This window comes from Platalea leucorodia (assembly GCF_965183815.1).
Source record: "Platalea leucorodia genome assembly, chromosome: 16".
In the NCBI taxonomy this organism is placed as follows: Eukaryota; Metazoa; Chordata; class Aves; order Pelecaniformes; family Threskiornithidae; genus Platalea; species Platalea leucorodia.
Genome location: NC_138838.1, coordinates 5678017 through 5696711, shown reverse-complemented (window position 1 = coordinate 5696711; position 18695 = coordinate 5678017). Strand labels below are relative to the sequence as shown.

The 18695-nt window shown below is 54.9% G+C and overlaps 1 protein-coding gene across 1 annotated transcript in view; it reads right to left on the bottom strand.

Moving 5' to 3' along the window:
• Positions 1–1466: 1466 nt before the first annotated feature.
• The window catches only part of CUX1 (cut like homeobox 1), a 282207-nt gene continuing 264978 nt past the window's right edge, over positions 1467–18695 (bottom strand). Inside the window, exons 15-23 of the mRNA XM_082328024.1 lie at positions 14422–14558; positions 13872–13938; positions 12527–12639; positions 11757–11873; positions 9366–9449; positions 8806–8862; positions 5612–5692; positions 3647–3711; positions 1467–3161 (exon numbers count right to left, since the gene is read on the bottom strand). Coding sequence (XP_082184150.1) covers positions 3101–3161; positions 3647–3711; positions 5612–5692; positions 8806–8862; positions 9366–9449; positions 11757–11873; positions 12527–12639; positions 13872–13938; positions 14422–14558 — 782 coding nt within the window. The 3' untranslated portion in view covers positions 1467–3100. The remainder of the gene's footprint in view (positions 3162–3646; positions 3712–5611; positions 5693–8805; positions 8863–9365; positions 9450–11756; positions 11874–12526; positions 12640–13871; positions 13939–14421; positions 14559–18695) is intronic.

The following is an 18695-nucleotide window of genomic DNA, read 5'->3' as shown; positions in this document are numbered from 1 at the left end:
AGACATCTCCTGGTGCCTAGCCACCCGAGGACACCCCTCCATGTGCAGGGCATCTTCCAGGGACCAAAATTGCGGATTTTTGTTTTGTGCTACACACAAGCATCTCACCAGCTGTTCCAGTGCACACTGCTCTGCCCGGAGGGACAAGGCTTCCCCCGGAGCCCTGCAACCTCCCGGCTCTGCCCGATCCCTTCACCTCCAGCACGTCTCTAGAAAGCAGCTCCAAAAACTTGGCCGAGGTGCCGGCCAGCCGCAGGCGGGCGGTGACCCGAGAGCCCTCCCCAGTTCAGGCTTTCCCTGCCTCCGGTCAGAGGTTTTTGGCAGCCAAAGCTGGACTCTCAGGAGCAGCCGTTGTTTGCTGTCCGGGACGCCCAGACGTCCCTTAGCTGCTGTAAGACTGCCGGGGCCGAGATGAGCAAGCGGTGCGTTACCCCGCGCGCTGCCGGCGCTCGCTGCGATGCCTTGGCTGTGCGCAGCCCCTCTCCGGCAGCCGGTGCCGGGGGAAGGCAGGAGCTGTGGGTCCTTGTGCCATGCAGTGGCAGTAGGAATTGCTGGAAGCTGCAAAACAGTGTGATTAGAAGAGAAAACAACACGCTGCGTCTAGCCCTCACCCTCCCCAGGAGGGATTTTGGGACAAATTGGTGAATTTGCCATTTTCATTTTGCGTGGAAGGAGGTGACGGCTCTGCCTGGGGGCTAAAACCCAGCAGCTCCAGGGCCAGGGGTCCAGTAAAACCTGGGAGTCCCGGGGAGCTGCAAAACCTCCAGCACAGCCCTCTGCCCTTCGGCCCCTCGGGGCGGGGGCATGGCTCTCGGCCCTCCCCAGGCCCCCTTGCACTCGCTGGGCTTGGCAGAAGGAAGCCGTGGCTAAAAACCAAGGTCAGAGCCTGCAAAGCAGCCCGGCCCCACCGGGCTGGGGCTGCCGGGGTCCCCTGGGGCTGGAAAAGCAAGAAAAAAGGATGAGGAAGGAGGGAATCATGACCAGCTCCCCCAAAATTAGCCAGACAAATTTACACCATTCAAGCTGGGTGCCAGCAGCCGCGTGGGGATCTACAGAATATCTCTGGGTTTGGAGGTTGCCTGGGCTCAAGCCCTTCTGCTCCCGTGGTCCCTCCTTCGCTGGGAGCCTTTCGCCTGGCCCGCGGGACGCCGGTGTTTGCCGGCAGCCGGGACGCCAGCTCCAGCACGCGGGGACAGAGGTCCTGCCCTTCCCGGCACTGCGAGACATCGCTGCCTTTAGTTGCTGTAATGGGTTTCTAAAATTAGCTGCACACTCTGCCCTTGGACTCGAGCAGGACATTTCTCAGTTGTTTAATATCAAAAGTCAAAAAAAAAAAAAAAAAAGAAAGGAAGCAAAGCACAAAAGCAACGCAGTCAGTGCAAGTCTACATTTATCACTTGTCCCGCAGAACTCAACATCTATTTTAAGTCATTTATGAAGAGTACAAGTGTGAATAGCTGCAGAAGTTTTGCAATTCCAAGACACCACATACAGCTTCTAAAAAAAGCAAATTTAACCTTCCCAACAAAGCCTCAACAAGCATCCCACCCTTCCCTGGATCACGTTTCCGCGCTACTGATTTCAGACAGCAAAAGCTCATCTCCTCCACATCTGAAGTCGATTAGTTTACGAAGAGGTCCCCGGCATAGGGCAGCATCCCGCCCCCGAGCCCCTCGCTGGCATCTCGCCCCGTGGGTTCTTCCCTTCCGGACGGGCTCGGTTTACCCCGCGCCGAGCGGGACAGGTGCAGGTTGGTCCCTCAGGATTTATCCCTCCCTTCGATTTATGAGTATTTTACATTTTGCCACAGGCCACAGCTCCTATAAATAAACCTGGGCTGCCCGTGGCAGATGTGAAGCCTATCGCTGCCTGCACGCTCCGTTAGAGGCCTCAGCTTCCCAGCAGCATGAATGTGAATAGATCTGAATCTGCAATGAAATATTAATTGGAAGCAACACTATTCTCCTGTCTTTGGAGGGGAATTTTAATTGAGGACTACTGTTAGCTAATAAGCTGATATCTTCCTGCACCATGCGGTCACAGCGAGCTGAAGCAGAAACAGTGGGTGCCGGGACCTGCTCTTTTTAATCAGAGCCTCTCCTGTCACCTTCTTCTCCCCAAATCAACCCAAATTAGCAGCCCGGTGTTCATCACCCAGCAAACCCGCCACCAGCAATTGCTTGATTTGACTTCTAGTTTCCTAAAAGGGTCAGATGTTGAGCAGATCAACTACAAGGCAAGTAAAGCCCCGTGCGAGGCAGGTACTGCCTTGGATTAGGTCGTTGCACCCAGAAGGGCAACCAAAGCTTGGCAGAAACATCTCAGCAAGGAGAGGGTCCGGAGCATCCCAGCGAGATCAGTCCTGACCAGCAACACCTCCCTTCATGACCATTAAGTCCTAACTAGCCGGGCTGTTTTCAAGCTGACGGCTCTGGTATAAGAGGAGCATCTGCTGGTGCTCAGCAGCGTGGTAAGAGGCGCTGCAGAAGGTCCTGAGAAGCCCTTCAGATGGAGCACAGACGAGCAACGGCTTTGACCTGAGAGGCAGCAAGAAGGCAATGCACTGAGCAACCCCGGGATGGCTGATTTTTATCTGCCGCTGTTGCGCTTGCTCCGCCAGAGCCCAGCAGGACTGCTTGCCTTCTGACAATTCAATAAACCAGAGCAAAACAGGAATTCTCAAATATGACACTTGAAAATGCAAGTTCAGGAGGTTGGTTTTTCCCCAGCATTTCTGGTGGAAAATTTAGTCCACCCAGTGTTGTGCTGGATTTTAAACAGGATGGAAAGAGATATTGCATCTGAGAGGAGTACCTCTTATCTTGCATTTTCCATGTGTTTTGGTAAAGACTGAGCTCTCTGGGACATCAGGAGGTCACGGGCCTCCTCCGGGGAGAGAGGGCTGGAAACGCCATGTCCTGCAAAACGACTCTCCATTAGCTGAGGCTTTTGATTTCCAAAGGCGGGAGCGGGGGGATCATTGCCTCCATCCTATGAAGCAGAAAGCAAAGCTATAGCGAAGCGGCTGGCAGGGCGTGAAGGGCCAGGTCCTGCCGCAGGATGAAAGGGGAGCCGGCGCCAGCGGGGTCGCGTCCATCCATCACTGCCACATGTCGCCTGCGTCCCCGTTCTCGTGAAACTTGTGGACGTGGTCGGCGTACCTGGGGAAAGGGCACAGCCACGTTAACTCACAGCAAGGTCCGAAGCACTTTGGCGGCCGAGCAGGAGCCGCTTCGTTTCTGAGCGCTAGCTGCGATAATTAGCACCACGCTTTCCTCCAGCCGCAGGCAGCAGCGCCTGGGAGCTGCTCAGGGCAACTGAGTCACGGCATGGGCCTGATCCTGACCTCCGGGCTTACGTTTGGCTTTAGCAGGCTTCCTTGCCAAGCAAGAACCACTCATGGGAAGGGATTTGGAAAACAGCCGACTGAAGACAGGCAGTTGCCCTGCTCCGTGCACCTTTCCTCTCCCCCACACTTATTGGATTAAGGGTTTAAAACCCAGTTAACCACCCTCGTTTGCAGGACAGAGGTGCACCAAGCGGTGCCCAAAAAATCTGCTGCAAACCACCATGCTCCCTCCACTGAACCCAGGCGGCCAACGCTCCTGCGCGCCGGGGCGCTGACCCAGCCTATCCTCACACTCACTTCTTAGCGCAGTAGGCAGCACAGTCCCTTCCCACGCTCTCGCTCCAGGCCGTTTTGTAGAGCACCTGCAAAATAAGAAATGCAATCATCAGCTCTGCTTTCGCCTGCCCATCTCTGCCTGCCCTCGCAGCTGCCCGTGTCACCACTGCGCCATCCCGGCCCTGCCATCCCATCCCCACGGCCACCAGCAAAATCTCTGCTGCAGCGTTTTGCAGGCGTCCGTGGCTTTTGTGCATCAAGCAGAGGCCTAAAGCAATGCGCTGGGTAAAATTGGTTTTGCAGCCTTGTATTATCAGCGTGGAGAAACCCAGCATGTGTTTCAGGGGGTTGCCCTCAGGTCGGTCAGGATGACCAGTGGGTTATTTTTACCGGGACAGCGTTGCCGCAGCTGCGGTGGCTTGGGGTAGGGCGGGCGCACTCGAGGCTGCACATGGATGGAGATGGGTTTTTGGAACAGGATGAAGCAAGGTCACTGCTCGGTTTGGCTCCTTTTTCCCTTCGTGCCACTGGGTTTTCATTTCAAAGCTGTGGTCCAAGAAGGTGGGGAGGCAGCGGTGGGTTTTGGAAAGAGGGAGAAGCCCTCCCATCCCAGGCTGATGCATTAAAGCCTCGGGGATTTGTAAGCTGTCGTTATCTTGTCACCAGGGCAATACTCTAATTCCACAAACAGCCTTCAGCGGGCCTCCAAATTAGGGTTAATTGAAATCGCAACAGGCAGAAGGCAGCAGGCGGGAAGGGGTGAAGGCTGCGCTGTCTCCCGGGATTAGCGGCAAAGACGTTGCTCCCACCGCGGGGACGAAGGAGCCGGGGGTTTGTCCGGTCCCTGTCGGAGACACGGTGCTTGCCCAGGCCAGGCAGCACTGGGTGCTGGATTTCAGGACCTTTTGTGTCTAGATGAAGTAAGAGCATTCCAGCCATGTAATATTTATGAATTTTACTTTTTTTTTTTAGGTTAGAGCTTTAAAGTTTAATGATGTTTAACTTTTTATTTTCTTTGCTCCTTTCCTCACCAAAATAACACAAAGTCAGTTTTACTTTGAGAAGATCAGGATAGAAATATTGTTCTGATTTGTCTTTCATCTTGTTTCATTGTTTAATTATTTATTATTTTGGGTTTTTTTCCCCCTGAAATGATAAATAAACTCCCAGAAACTGTGCAAGAATATAGGAGGAGTTCGCATCATGACTGACTCCCAGGGGATTTGGGCTGGCTCAAGCCTCTATTCCTAACCAAACCTCTACTTCTCTACTTCTAACCCTAACGTACAGTTGGGGAAATTTGAAAACTAGAGGAAAACAGAGACACAGGGCAAGCAGAAAACGCGGGGAGGACCAGAGCTCGCACAGCGTAATGCAGAGCCAGAGCTCACCGCCTGGAGGGGCAGGGAACGTAACCGAGCTCCACCGTGCAGGAGCTTAAGGGATGCAGTCAGAAATAGGAAGGTGGAATTGCACATGGTCTAGAAACAAGTGGCGTGGGGTCATGGGGCCATATTTTATTCCTAAAATTTGTTACGCTGTTAGCTTCACAATAATTAACCAAAATTTTTCTGCCTGACAAGTGGAGGGCTTGCTTGCCTGCGTGCAGGGATGGCGAACCAGACCTGCACGCAAATAGGCTAAACCCTGTGCGAGCTCCCGGCACGGTGGCACTGGGGCCCCACAGCTGCTTCCAAGCACACATGAAAACACAGACAGCTTCCAGCTCCTGCCCTCGGCCAAGCCTGTGCCCACCCGAGGGTCCCATGCCCGCCCCGTGAAGCCAACGGGATATTTATTGGCAGGTACGTGTCTCCGCTGAGCGGTGCTGCCCACGCTCCCAGCACAACGCTTCTGGAGCCGGTGATATACCAGCTGCAACACACTTGCTTGGCATAATATCTTAAAAATGCAAAAATTCCCCCTGGATGGGATGCTTGCTCCCATTTTAATGGGGTGCCCACCCCCCACGGCCCCCGCACTTACCAGGAAGACGAGGCAGTGCAGGAACAGGGTGTAGAAGAAGGCAATGGTACGAGCTGTCTTGTTGGACAGGATGAGCCGCCCCTGCAGCAAGAGCAGAATGGAAAATCCCATTTTAATGTGGGTCAGTGGAAAGCAGCCCCCCCTGTGCACAGGCTCAGAGAGCCCCTGGCCAAGACTGGGGCCCTGTTTCTGCTAGACCCTACAAAAACACGCAGGCGAGGGGGGATGCTTTGCCATCCCTCCGTGCCCATCTCTGAGCAGCCGCTCTCCTTCAAGGTGACTACCAAAAGTACCTATGCTCTCAGCCCAAAGTTGCCCTAATCGAGGTGAATTCAGGGCTGCGAACTGTGGGGTATCCCGCACTGAAAACTCTCTCAGAGTTCATTTTGAGCTGCTTTTACCCCAACTTTCTCCACTGGCTCTGCCCGCTCCCCCTGTGCCAGCCCTGACTCAGTGCCTGCCTGTGGCTCAGCACCACTCCGGAGAGAAACCCCAGCAGTAATTAAGTCTTGCACATTTTTAATTCATGAGCTCAAAGAACTTGTGATTTGCAGTGTCCCCTCGCCACCTCCTTGGCAGGGCAGCTGAGCAAATGCTGCGCTGGTGTTCCCGAAGGCTGGCACCTTGCCTGCACCCCAGCTCCAGTGCCCGACCCCAGGAATGGCTTAGAGGACGATTTCATAGCCAGACCCGCAGCGATGGTGCAGCCTCCCAGGTACCCTGGCATGTTTTAGGGGTGACCACTCTGCACCCTGGGGTTTGTACACTCCTCCAGCTCCTGGCATCCCTCTCTGTGAACCTCCAGCTAGCTCAGCCTAAAGCAACCGCGGTCCTGTGCCATAGCTCTGGACCCACTGGCAGCAAAGAGCCAGTAAAGCAGGATTAAAGGCTTGGTACGGTGTGGAGCCCCCAGCTTTGGCGGCGGTGAGGCTACGTGCTTGCTGAGAGCCGTGTACACCCTCTGCCAGGCTGCAGTGATGGCTGAGCACCTTGGAAAATGCAAGCTCTCAAGGATGCTGGTCGCTGCTGGGCTATTGATTTTCGGGGAGCTGTGTGCTGGACCTCCAGCTGCTCTCCCCAGTAACAGCCCTTCGGCTGCACGGGGGAGGCTCATGGCTGGACCTGGTGGTCTGGGCAGGTCCCTGGGGTCCCATAGCTTGTCCCGCTGCCCTTCCTACTTGTCCCAGATAACGTATTTAAGGGAAGGTCTTCACCCTGCCTTGCTAACCCATGAGCATGAGCTTTCAGGCACGTGCTGCCTCCTCCTGCTGCTGGTCTCCAGCACGGCTGGGTACCACTGCGGGAGAGGCCACGAGGTGGAGGAGCATCAACAGCCCTTGGGAAGGCACGCAGCACTGCTCGGGGCAAGGCAAAGCTCCGCCAAAGTAGGGACTGCCAGAAGGACATTGCCCTGGGGGATTTTGGAGAGCAACCACAAAAATGGAAATTCCTTGGTCATCTTCAAAACCTCACCAGTAACCTGGTCTGCAGGTTTACCCATTTTGCTGGTCTATCTTGAAAGATTTACCCTCCACCTTTGCCAGTCCTGTGCCAGCCCACAGAGATGTCTGAGCTCACTGGGTCCCAGAAACCCCGCGGGGCTGGGCTGTGTCACGCTCCAACCCCTCATTTTGGAGAGGCCACTGAACAGCAGCCAGACCCTGATGATGTTCGAGCCCTTCTGGCCCATGCCACTGGGCTCCCAACGGGAAAACCTTTATGTCCAGCCCTTCAAAAGAGCCAAAGTCAGGAGTAACCGCAGCCTAGAAAAGCAGCTTATGAAGGACAGATCCTACCTTCCTACAGAGCAGCTTTTTATTCCTGCTGTAAAAGCTAGGGATTCATTATGGACATAAGCACATTCCACAAACCACCACGCGGGCTTTCCAAAGCTGGCATTAAAACCCACAGATCTCCCACCAAACCAATTCTGGGCTGAAATCTTCTTTGCTATTCACAGCCACGGCAGAGGCTGCTGTAACAAACAAGATTATGTTCTTAAATATTCCCAAGGAATAACTCCCCTAAGTCAGTTTTTTTGTAAATGCCTTTCATTAATTCTCCGTGGTGCTGGCACGCCACCCAATCCATATTCATGTTGGCATTTGCTTGGTTTTTATGCAAATGACAACTTTGCCTTTATTACAAGATATTTCTGTATTCTGTGGCTGTTGCAGACCAGCGCTCCCACATTAACCTCTGCTACACCAAATAGCTAGGGGTTAACTCAGCCAAAACCTGATCCTGAGCCTGCTGCTAATGTCACAAATATAAGTCAGATCTCGATAACCACATTTTTAGCTCAGAAAGCAGCGTTCATCCCTAAGAGGTGGTAGCCAATAGCCACGGTGGCAGCCGCAGCCCTCCTGCCCGCCACAGCTCAGGTGAGGACTCTCTGCTGCTGCAGACACCAGCAGCTCCCCAATATTTTCCCAAATGCTTTTTGGAAGGAAGAACCAGAGCAGGAAGGGTCGGGGCTCGGGCAGAGGTGTTTCTGGAGAATGCGATGAGAAACTACTGTGCTCCCGAGGATGCTGCGAGGCAGAGCATCTCCCCTGGAGCAGGACCCTTTGCAGCCCATCGCACGCCTGCTCCCCAGCTGTGTGGGGTGCTGGGGCTCTCTGGGTGAGTCTCCTATGGGGAGCCGGGCTGAGCTAACCCCCCCTGCATGCTGTGTGTGAAGAGGCTTTGCCCCCGGGCCAGCCCTCAGCCAGGGGTGCAGGGCTGAGCCGCCCAGCCACGTTACAAACTGGAGGAGAGGTGCTTCCCGCAGCCATTGCATCCTAGTGCTGCTGCAGGGAAGCCATGGGCATTGCCAGGGAAACTGTGGTTCATGGTAATCCCCTGAGACATAAGCTCTCTCCGAGCTCCCGGGCTGTGCCCTGACACTGCAGTGGCCTGGGCTGTGGCATCGCTGGCTGGGTTGGGGCTGGGTCACCCGCTCTGGCCAGGACCCCCTGAGACACCGTGGGATGGAGGGGGGGAAAGGGGAAGGAAAGGGCAAGGGAGGAAAGTGATTTCTCCTAAAGCAAGCCCCGGTGTGGCCCCAGCATGGTCTGCACCCCTGCCTGGGGGAGCAGGGATGGGGTCTGTGCCCCACCTGGGGCCAAGCCCAGCAGCAGCGTTCCCTGTGCAGGCACCAGGCTAAAAACCTCTCGCCACCCACTATGGCACGGCGGGTGCAGCCCACTCACCATGCTCAGGGTGGCTTTATCCCAGGGACTGAGGCTCAGGTACTTCCGCTGGCGTTCCTGCAAGGAAAGGGGACAAGGAGCTGATTTTGAGGCTCAAAGGGCTGATTTAGGGTTTGCAAATCAGGGAAGGAGCTCTGTGCCCTGGGATGCTCCTACCCCCCCATACACACAGCCATAGCAGACATCATGTGGGAACCATGACTTCTTTTATTTTTTATTTCTTAAAGTGAATGGCATTTGAGTATGTTTTATGCTTTCAGAGTGCTATCCCTGAATTTCATCCGAGCGATGAAATAATTCCCCCGAGAGGTTTCATTCTCTGGCTGCTCCTTCCCTTCAACACCCCCAGACCACCTTGCTGTGAGCAAAACCAGAACAGAGCAAAGCAACCTGCTCATCAATTGCAGCACGCTGCAAAGCCTCTTCCCTCTCTACGCTGGGCAAAGCCGTGCTCTGCGATGCCAAAATGCAGCCAGCTGAGTCCTACCCCAGGGGAGGCAACCATCCCGTGGCAGATGGAGGGGCTGATGTGGAGGGAGGGTGCCGGGGGCTTTTCATACCTTCCTGCTGAAGGAGGAGAAGGGGTCCAGGCGCTCTTCGTACTGGGAGGAGTAGCGCTGCTCGGTGTCGTCCCTGCTGCCGCCCTGCGGGAGCAAAGGCAGGGTGAGAGCCAGTGGGCGCCAGTGCTGGCGTAGCTGCCTGTACCTATCCCTGCCGGTGCAAGCGGTGGATGGACACCCAGCACAGGGCCAGAGCCCCCCCAGCCCCCCTGAGCTGCTCATTTGGAAGACATGACCCCCAAAGGATGGAGCAGCACAGCCCAGAGCTGGCCCGCAGGGCCAACAGGATCCCTCACCTTCAAAAAGGAGAAGCACAACAGGGGCTATTTAACAAAGTCCTTTCTTCCATGGGGACTCCACCCATGTCCCCTTATATTTTGCCCTTTCCTTGAATCTACCCCAGAGAGCTCACCTGGAAATGCCTGGGCTAGTGCAAATCCCACCCTGAATTCCTTTGCTGCTGGGCCAGGTAGGAGGGAGAGAGCGGTTTAGGAGGAGGAAATCATTGCTTAAACATACAGCTATTATTAGCTGGGCAAAGGGCAAGGAAAATGAAGACAACTCCTTGAAAGAAGTGAAAGATGTAGATCGGTTCGGACATGCTGGGCTTTAGACTCCTCCTGGGACAGAGATTCCCCTTGAGCAGCCTCCCAGGCAGCACTGGATGAACGGCAGCAGCGAGCCCTGAGGATGCTCACGCAGCCCGCACATCCCTGCTCCTTTCTCCAACACTACCTCTGCAGGTCGCAAGAACTGCAGATTCCACATTGTTCCTACCCAAAACCAGCCTGGAAACAGCACGTGCTGTCACCAGGCACGGCCACAGTCTGTTGTGAGCCCTGGCTCCCACCTACGTGGGCTGCGCATCCCTGCTCAAGGGCTCCGGTGCTAATCCCTCTCTCTCCCCCAGCACTGCGCCTTCTCCAGCTCTGCTCCGCCAGCACGGCGATGCTGACATTTACCGCGGGCTTTCTGGATCCATTACTACGTGCTGCTGGTTGTACTGCCCGGCCAGCCCAGCACGCCCGTCGGTGACTCCGTTTCACTGCGGGTAAACCCCGCTGCACGCAGACCTTTAGCAAATATGCCCTTACGCGCTGCAATACGATCCACGGGTCACCGCGCCGTCAGAAGCCAGCGATGAGACCAGCTCCCAATTTAGGGGCGATGAATTCACTATAGCCTGGCCTTATTGAATGATCTTTGATGATTATTTTTAACGTGTCACATGCCCGATTAGGGGGTGAATTATGCAATCCCCTGTGCTGCTGCGTCGAAGGCTTTTGCTCTTTAGATCATGTGAATGGCATTCAGGGGTTGCCTTGTGGCAGCAGATAAACATGGATATGATCTTCCGCGGGAGAAACGGGCAAAAATGTCAGAGGGGCCGACCCAGCGTCATCACTGAGACATAAATAAAAGAACCAAATAAGGTCCTTCACGGCTGTAGGAGTTTCCCATCCCCAAATGCTATTAAAATATCCATCAATAAAACAGACTCAGTCCAGCCAGCATGGGAAGGCAGCAGCTTCGGGGGAGAATGGCAGGGCAGGCAGGGCGAGGAGCCAGCGTTCGAACCAATGTCGCTGCCTCAGTTATTGTCACTTCTGCAGTTATTAGGAAAGCCTGAGGTCACGATAGCCCAGCTGTGACCGAGGAAGTGGTTGCAATTGAAAGATCCGCAGGTGGCAGCCTGACCTGCTTGTGAAAGCCCTGGGACTTCCAGGGATGAAACCCCCAAGGGATGCAGCACCAGCAGAGCAAGTTGCAGCAAGGTCTGACACTGCTCCCCAGCCTCCTCCTGGTGTTACTGGGATTACTGGGACAGTTTGGGGTTGGTTTCTGCTCTATTGGGAAGGCGCCCTGGCCGCCCAGGAGAGCGGGAAGCCGAGCAGCTCTCTCTGCTGGCCATGAGAAATTCAGGGTGGCAGGGAATGAGCATAGGTATGACAGGATGAATTATTTTTCAGGCTCTAGCTGCAGGGATTTATTGCAGGAGGTCCCAGTTTAACTGCTGGCTGCCTGGTTGGGCAAGAGCATGCACGACTTGCCTGCTGGAGCATCATGCTGCTGGCAGTGAGCATCAAAGGAGTTTGTAGCAGCTTTTTCAGGGAGAAAATTTGAGCTTCTGACATCAAAGATGTCAGACAACCTTCAGCATGGTTAAAAACTACCTTCCCAGCAGAGGGGCTGGGTACGTGCTCCTCTACGCAGAGCACTGCACCCTTCTTCACCCCAATTAGCTCCCATTTTCCAACTTGCATGCAAGGTGCATGTGGGTAATGTGCAATTTCCCCATCGCTCTTGCACACAGACGGCAATGGTCTCTGTTTGGGGTCTGTCCATGCGTGTGAACCCAGCTGGAGGACAGATAGGCAGACAGCCACTCACCCGCCCAGGGTAGCTCTGGAGGAACTTGATCTTCTCGTAGAGCTTGATGTTGTCGGCTCTCAGGTTGTCCAGCTCGCTCTGCAGGGCGTGCACCGTGTGCTGCATCATGCGGTTCTCCTGCGTGGGGGGAGCAAGGGGGCCGTTAGCAGCGAGGCCGGGGGGAGGACAGGATCTCACCGGGTGGGAGGCAGAAGCGGGGTTTATGGGTGCATCCAGCTGGGGTCAGTCCCCTCTCAGTAATTAAAATCCCCCAGCTTTGAATTAAAATTGCTCCCAAATTAAAACTGCAGCTGAACCCCAGTCCTGAACCACTAACAAACCTGATCCCTCCATGGCTGAATATGGGCCGGGGCAGCCAAGGTGGCCGTGGGTGGCTTTGGGCTGAGACCTGGCCCACACGGGAGGTGCAAAGCCAACCTGCTGGCTTTGAAGACGTCATTTTGAGCTGTACTTCAATTTGTAGAGCTATTGGGTTTTTACCCCAAACCGCATTCCCTAGGTGCTTTTTATATGGCACCCTCGAAAGCTGTGCCAGACGGCCAAGCACACCTGCAAGGCAACAGGGATTTAGACCTGTCCTTGAATTGGAGCAACACCGATGGGCTGGGGGAAGCTTTGGTCCTGCTAACGGCAGAATATATTTTTCTCTTGCTTGCCATGGCGCTGCCTGCGTTGTGCTGATAATAAATTCCCCACAGGTCATTAAAGCAGCCAGCTCCAGACTGCAGGTCCTGCAGCCCCCGCGCGGCCGCCCTCCCCACCCGACGTACCCCCTCCAGCTCCTGGTTCCTGGCTCGGAAGCGTTCCCTCTGGCTGGAGATGATGGAGAGGAGCGAGTCCACCTGCCCCTCGGGGAACGAGGTGCCGGGGGACGGCGGGTGACCTGCGGACAACGCTTGGAATGAGAGACAACCCAGCAGATGCTCACCATCCACCCCGGAGCAAGCGGGACTTGCTTGAGGTCCCCGCTCCGACACCGCGGGACCTCAGGGGCACCCAGGCAGATAAACTCCTGTGCACAGCTATTACAACATGGACTATTTTTTATGCTTTTTTCATTTTTTTGGGACTTATCCTGGGAACGGACAGGTTCAGTCCCCAGGGAAGACCAATTGCATTATCTGGTGCAACCTGTGGCTGCCTTCCCACGACCCCAACCCTCGCAGTCCCTGCCAGACTCTCCCCCGTAGCTTCTGCAGCAGCCGTAGCCCTAACAAAAGACCCAGCGCCACAACCAGCCCCTCCATCCACGTACTCTTCTCTCCCCTGCCCCTCCTTGCAAAACAGTCCCCCCCATTTTGTACTTTCTCCTCTTTCAGCCACCCCAGCGAAGCAGGGGCTGCTCGCCCACAGCCATCGCCAGCTTGCCGTGCCCAGGAGCCCCATTTTGTGGGTGCCCCACACAGCTGCCCCCCGCGATGGGGCTCTGCAGGTGCCTGGGGGGCTGCAGCCATCCCTCCCCGCTCTGCCTTCCCGGCAGCAGGAGGCATCCACAGCCAAGGAGAAATACGTCCCCGAGGCCGTGACTCAACCGGCTGCACAGAGGAGCTATTCATAGCGCAGGATGGGTGGCTGCAGGTTGTTTGGCTTGGTGGGACTGTTGCTGTGATATTGTTTACTGTGTGTTTTCAAAACTTTTCAAAACAAAAAAGAACAAAAAAAAAGTAAAAAAGGAAAGGAAGTGGGTTTTCTTCCAGAGGAGCCAAGTGTCGTTATTTGTTTGATTCATTTTCTCCTGCAGACCTCTGCGCAGGAGCCAACGTAAAGGAAATGTTTAGCTCCCTGGCTCTGGAGGGGGTTTGGTGCGGAAAGAGCAGGAGTTAAAGCACAGGGTGTTTGGTTCAGCCTGGGTTCACCGGCTCAGCACGGAGTCCAGCCCGGCACGGGCCCGCTGCGCTGTCTCAGGAGCAGCCGGAGGACCAGCAAACCGTGCCGAGCATGGAAAACCCATCACTGGCCCCAGTGAAGGACACACTGAGCAGGTGATGTCTGTGCCTGCTTAGCAGCATCCTCATGCCGCCATCCCCGGAGGTGACAACCCTGCCCATGGCACCGGATGGCACCCATCAGCACCTCGGCGTGCAGCACGGCCCCAGCTTCACGCCCGCCTCTCACCGTAAAACAGCGCCGTGGCCTCCTTGATGGGCTCGGGTATCTTCTCCAGGCTGGGGACGGCCGCACCCTGGGCAGCAGAGGCACAAGGGATTAAGCGTTTCCCACCCACCCGAAGGTGCCTGGTCAAAGCAAACCCCTTCTGGGTCCTGCTACTGCCCTAGCACCCACAGCCTCATGGGAAGCATTGCTGCCAAACAGGCACCGGCAAGGATCAAGCCCGCGACAACACCGAGAGGCTGGTATTCAACCCTCACATCCCATCCTTTCCCCAGGAAGGAGAAGGGCTGGACAGTCCCTGGATGCCAACACCGCTACCCCTCCCATGCCAGCACCATCCCACTGCATGGGCACGATGCAACCCTCTGCTGGGCAAGTCGTGAGAAAGAAAGAAAAGAGAGGGGAAAAAAAAAAAGAAAAAAAAAAAAGAAGAGGTAATAAAACAACGCTCATGCCTGCTGTTGGCCCCTCTATCAGTGACGGTCAACCCCCGGGGACATTTTGAGTGGTCCCTACCCACTGCCAGGAGCCGAGCGCTGTGGGTTGGGGTTACCTCAGCATCCGGGCGATGCACGGTGGACAGGGCCTGGATGGTGCTGAGGTCGTGCTCCAGCTTGGCGATAAGCTCCTTCTGGCCAGCCAGCGTGGACACGGCCTCCGTCAGCTGGATCTGCAGCTCCGCACAGCGCACTGGAAAACAGAGCCACGGCCGTCAACCAGGGGTGGCCTAAAACCCCCAGTTTTGCCAAGGGGACACCAAAAAGCTCAGAAACCCCCACCTGGAGCACCAAAGCCAACTCACAGGCAGCAACCCCATTTTCCCCTTATTTCTGGGGGCAGCAGGAGGGACCACGCTGTGGGCAGCCATCCCCAGGCAAGACCAGCACCATGTCCCAGTGCTGGAGGCAATGCGAGCAGGCAGCTGCTTGCACGGGCATGGCTGCTTCAAATGCATCGGTAAAATATTTTTAGTGCCCCAGGGGTACCTGGCAGCACCCTGGCTGGGCAGAGCGGGAGGACCTGGAGAGGGATAGGGGGAGCTGAGCCCACAAACCGATCCCCGGGTCTGGTCTGCACAGAAAAGGTGCGATGGAGGTGGGCTCCGGGCAGGACATCCCCAGCCGCGGGCGCCGGGACAGGCACGCACGGCACAGACAGTGCCACAGGGGGTTGGAGCTGGCTGGGGAACATGTCCTAGGAGGGGCTCAGGTGAGACCAATCCTGTCCCGAGGTGCTGGGCAAGGCTGTGCAGCCACCAGCATCCCCGCTCAGCCAATTTTCGACAAACGAGCCCTCTTTCCAGTTGCCCCCCAGAGTAAAACCCACGCCCTAAACCACAACAGGCTGGAATGCTCCAGGAGCAAAACAAAAGCCTCTCGTTCCCCTCATATAACCCCAGCCCAGATGTGAAGCAATGGAGAGACAGGGCCAAAACGCAGCTACAGCGAGAGGCGCAGGACCAGCACCGCGGGGCAAGCTCCTCGCTTCCTTTGCAAATCCATCCCGAAACAGAGCATCAGCAAGCAGGAGCCCTGTCCTGCAGCAGCAATCTGCTCGTTCCACCTTTCTCCCTTGTTGCCAGCAACGCCTGGGCCTCTGCCTGGCTGAAAAAAAGCTCAGATCAAGGTGCAGACCCTGCGTTTTGCACCACCAGCCTCCCCGCCGCAGGGATGCAGGATACATCTCTGTGCCTGGATTTCCAGGTGGGTGAAAGCTCAGGTCCCAGCTGTTCCAGTTCCTCCCTGATAATTCCCGTGGTAATTATTCCCCTGAATTCCAGACGGCTGGAAGGCAAAAATCCTCATTTATCAACAGCCAGGGAGCAAGAAACACAAAGGCTGCCTGGGAAGCAGCCGTGCTGGAGGAGAAGCGAGGGCAGACTGTTGCGCCCGGGGGTCTCCTACCCTCTCTGAAGACTTCAGACAAGAGGTGCAAAGTGTGTGCAGCTCAATTCCAGCTCACCCAGTCCTGCTGGGCTGGGAGCTGCCCCATGCACCCCAAAACCAGCTGCAGAGGGGGTCCTTGAACAGGGCTCGATGCCCTGCAGAGCCTGGCCGGGAGGGCTGGACTCAGAGCAGCAGCGATGGGGCCTCGAATGAAATCATACCCAAAGCCAACGCTGCTTTCCCATGAAGCAGGAGCTTGGCCGGTGGAAATTTCCCCCTTTTTGTCAGAAATGCAATTCCTATGTTATTCGTAAGGCACCAAGCCTGCCTGCAGGGAAAGGGAGGTGGCACATGCTTCAGACAGAACGCATGGATTTATTTTTTTCCCCTGTCTATTTGCATTTTCTAGGCCCCAAATAAAAGGCTCAGGAGCGAGCCAGGAGCAGCTGCGGTAAAGGTGCGGTCCCACTGGAGGTCAGTGTTTCTCAAGAAATGGAGAATTGCTGCCTGCTCCTGAAATATGGGTGGCCTGATGCAAAATATTTGCATTAACAAGATTTGGAAAGAAGAAAACCTCTTCCCTACGGTTAATTATTTAATTGCCTGTCTCTTTAAATTGCATTAAAATGTAATTGGGAAGCTATTACTAGCCAAACATGGGCTGTAGGGCCCAATTCTGCACAAGGCAGCCCTGAGCATCGTGCAAAGGGCCTGATGCTGCTGCCGGCGTGCCTGGGCTGCGCCACGGCCACGGGCAGAGCGGAGGGCTGGCTGGAGCGGGACACGGTCCCTGCCTCCCACCCTGCCCAGAAAACCTCTGCAGAACTGAGCTTTGGCGTCCTGCTGAAGACCTGCGCCCTGGATCCCAGCTCCCAAGTTTCTCTCTTAAATGATCTCTTTTTTTGCTTTTGAGTTACATGGACTGAGTTTTTCAGCTTGCTTAGGAGAAAAAAGGGTCACCAAAAAACCACATCTCCCAGTTTTAAAGAAAGCCATGTCCTTCCTCCCCTGGGTTTCACTGCGTCAGCATTGGCCACTCTTCTACAAACCATCCATGAAAACAGAAAAGACTGGAACCATGCCTAACACTGAAAGCAACCAAAACGCATGGAGCTTCTCTCTCATCTCCCCTTGAGTCTCTCTTTTCACAGTTGTTTTTTGGTGTTTTTTTTTTTAATCATAACTTTCTTTTTTCAAAGGGGCAGTGGCCACCTGCAAGCTCCCCACTTCTCTGCCAGCAACCCTTCACCTCCAGCAGCGGGTGGATGGCTCTCCCAGGAAGGCAGGTCAGTTCAGGCATTGAGAGCCAGCAAAGGAAAATCTGCCTTTGTCTTCTCTAAGCTGCTGTGCTGCAAAGCCCTCGCTCCGACCCTTCAGATGTGCAAATACCTCAAAAGCTGCGGAAGACGGAGAGGTACTGCAGAAGATAATGGGACAAAGAAGGTGAAGCCCTGGGGAAACGAGGATTTGAAACCATGTATCTTTAGCCTCAAACTCTGTAGTTCGTGACTTTTGAGGCAATGGAGAAAGAGGCCTGACGTTGCCATCACCTTATGGAGAAAAGTGATGAAATGCAGCAACTGGGCAACTGAATGCCAGCAGAAGTCACCCGCCCGCCCTGCCTGGTGCCGTACCGCGGTGCTGCTTGGCACAGGCAGGTCTGGTTTTTCCCTGCCAGCTCCACCTGATAGACAGAAAACAAGGAGCTGAGACGGGATCGTTACTGACAAATGCCTTCTGCTTTTCTGGGAGTCCTTGAGAAGGTGGGAGAGCAGATGGGAGCTGGACCAGGAGTTTTGCATGGGGCACTTGTGAAGTTCCTAGAGAGCAGTTGGCTGGGTGAACTCCTCTTCTTGATCAGGGTTTTCTTAATTCAAATTCCCCATGACACGGATCCTAAATCCCTGAGCTTTCCTCTGGCCTGGCTGGCCAATAACACATAGGTTACTAAAAAAAGTTTCTGTGGACAGGCTCCCAGGAGTCTGGCAGAAACCACCTGCAACAAAGACGGGGCAACGAGCAAGTCCCCAGTGCAACCACTGAACTTTGGCTGCCAACAGCTGAACTTGGGCTAGCACCTTAACACCACAGCCGGACCCTCCTGGGCTTGAAGAGAAGCACCTTTCAGGACAACAATCAGCCACACGCCTCTTCCCACACACCCTACAGGACTGACCAAATCTTCAGATCTTTTCTGTATCACTGAACACCTGGCCTGATGAAATGCCCCGCATGAGTGGGGAGGGGGATCAGGCCCCCTGCAAGGAACCAACCACTTTGCAAAAGACTGGTCATCCGTTAGGAAGAATAATACTGGTAAAGCACTTGAACAGCATCATATCCTGCCCAAAACTGAATGAGTGATTAGAAAGAGCCTCTGCTCAGCGAGGACGCTGTAAAGAAGACATCTTCCTTGGGAAGTCTAAGCGTGCCTCCAACCCACTGCCTGAGGTGGCATTGCCAAGAGATGCACGTTTCTGAAAAATATGTGAAGTGTCTGTGCGGACAGGCCATGCGGTGAGACACAAAGGTGTCTCGCGCAGAGAGGAAACAAAACGGTCCTCAATCGAGAATAGAAGATTTAGATGAATTCACACTTCTTTCATTGTGGGTAGCACCACCAGTCTTGCACTCCTCCAAAGCTGCAAGTTAAAATCCTTGTAGTGAATATCAAGGAAAAAAGTCCTGGAGCTCGAGGCTCCATGGGCACATTCGCGGGTAGCTCGGAGCCCAGCAGATGTAGGGGCTCATCGGGAGCGCCTGCGAGACAGCGAGCCCAGCACTGTCACGGAGCAACAGCAACTTTGACTCCTGTAACAAGCCCCAGCAATTGGACTCCCTTGGCAAATCATCCAAAATAAACAGCATCTGTTTTCACAGATGGAGAAAATTAAGACATACTAGCAACTTAGTTTGAAGTTATAAGGCCAGACATAAATAA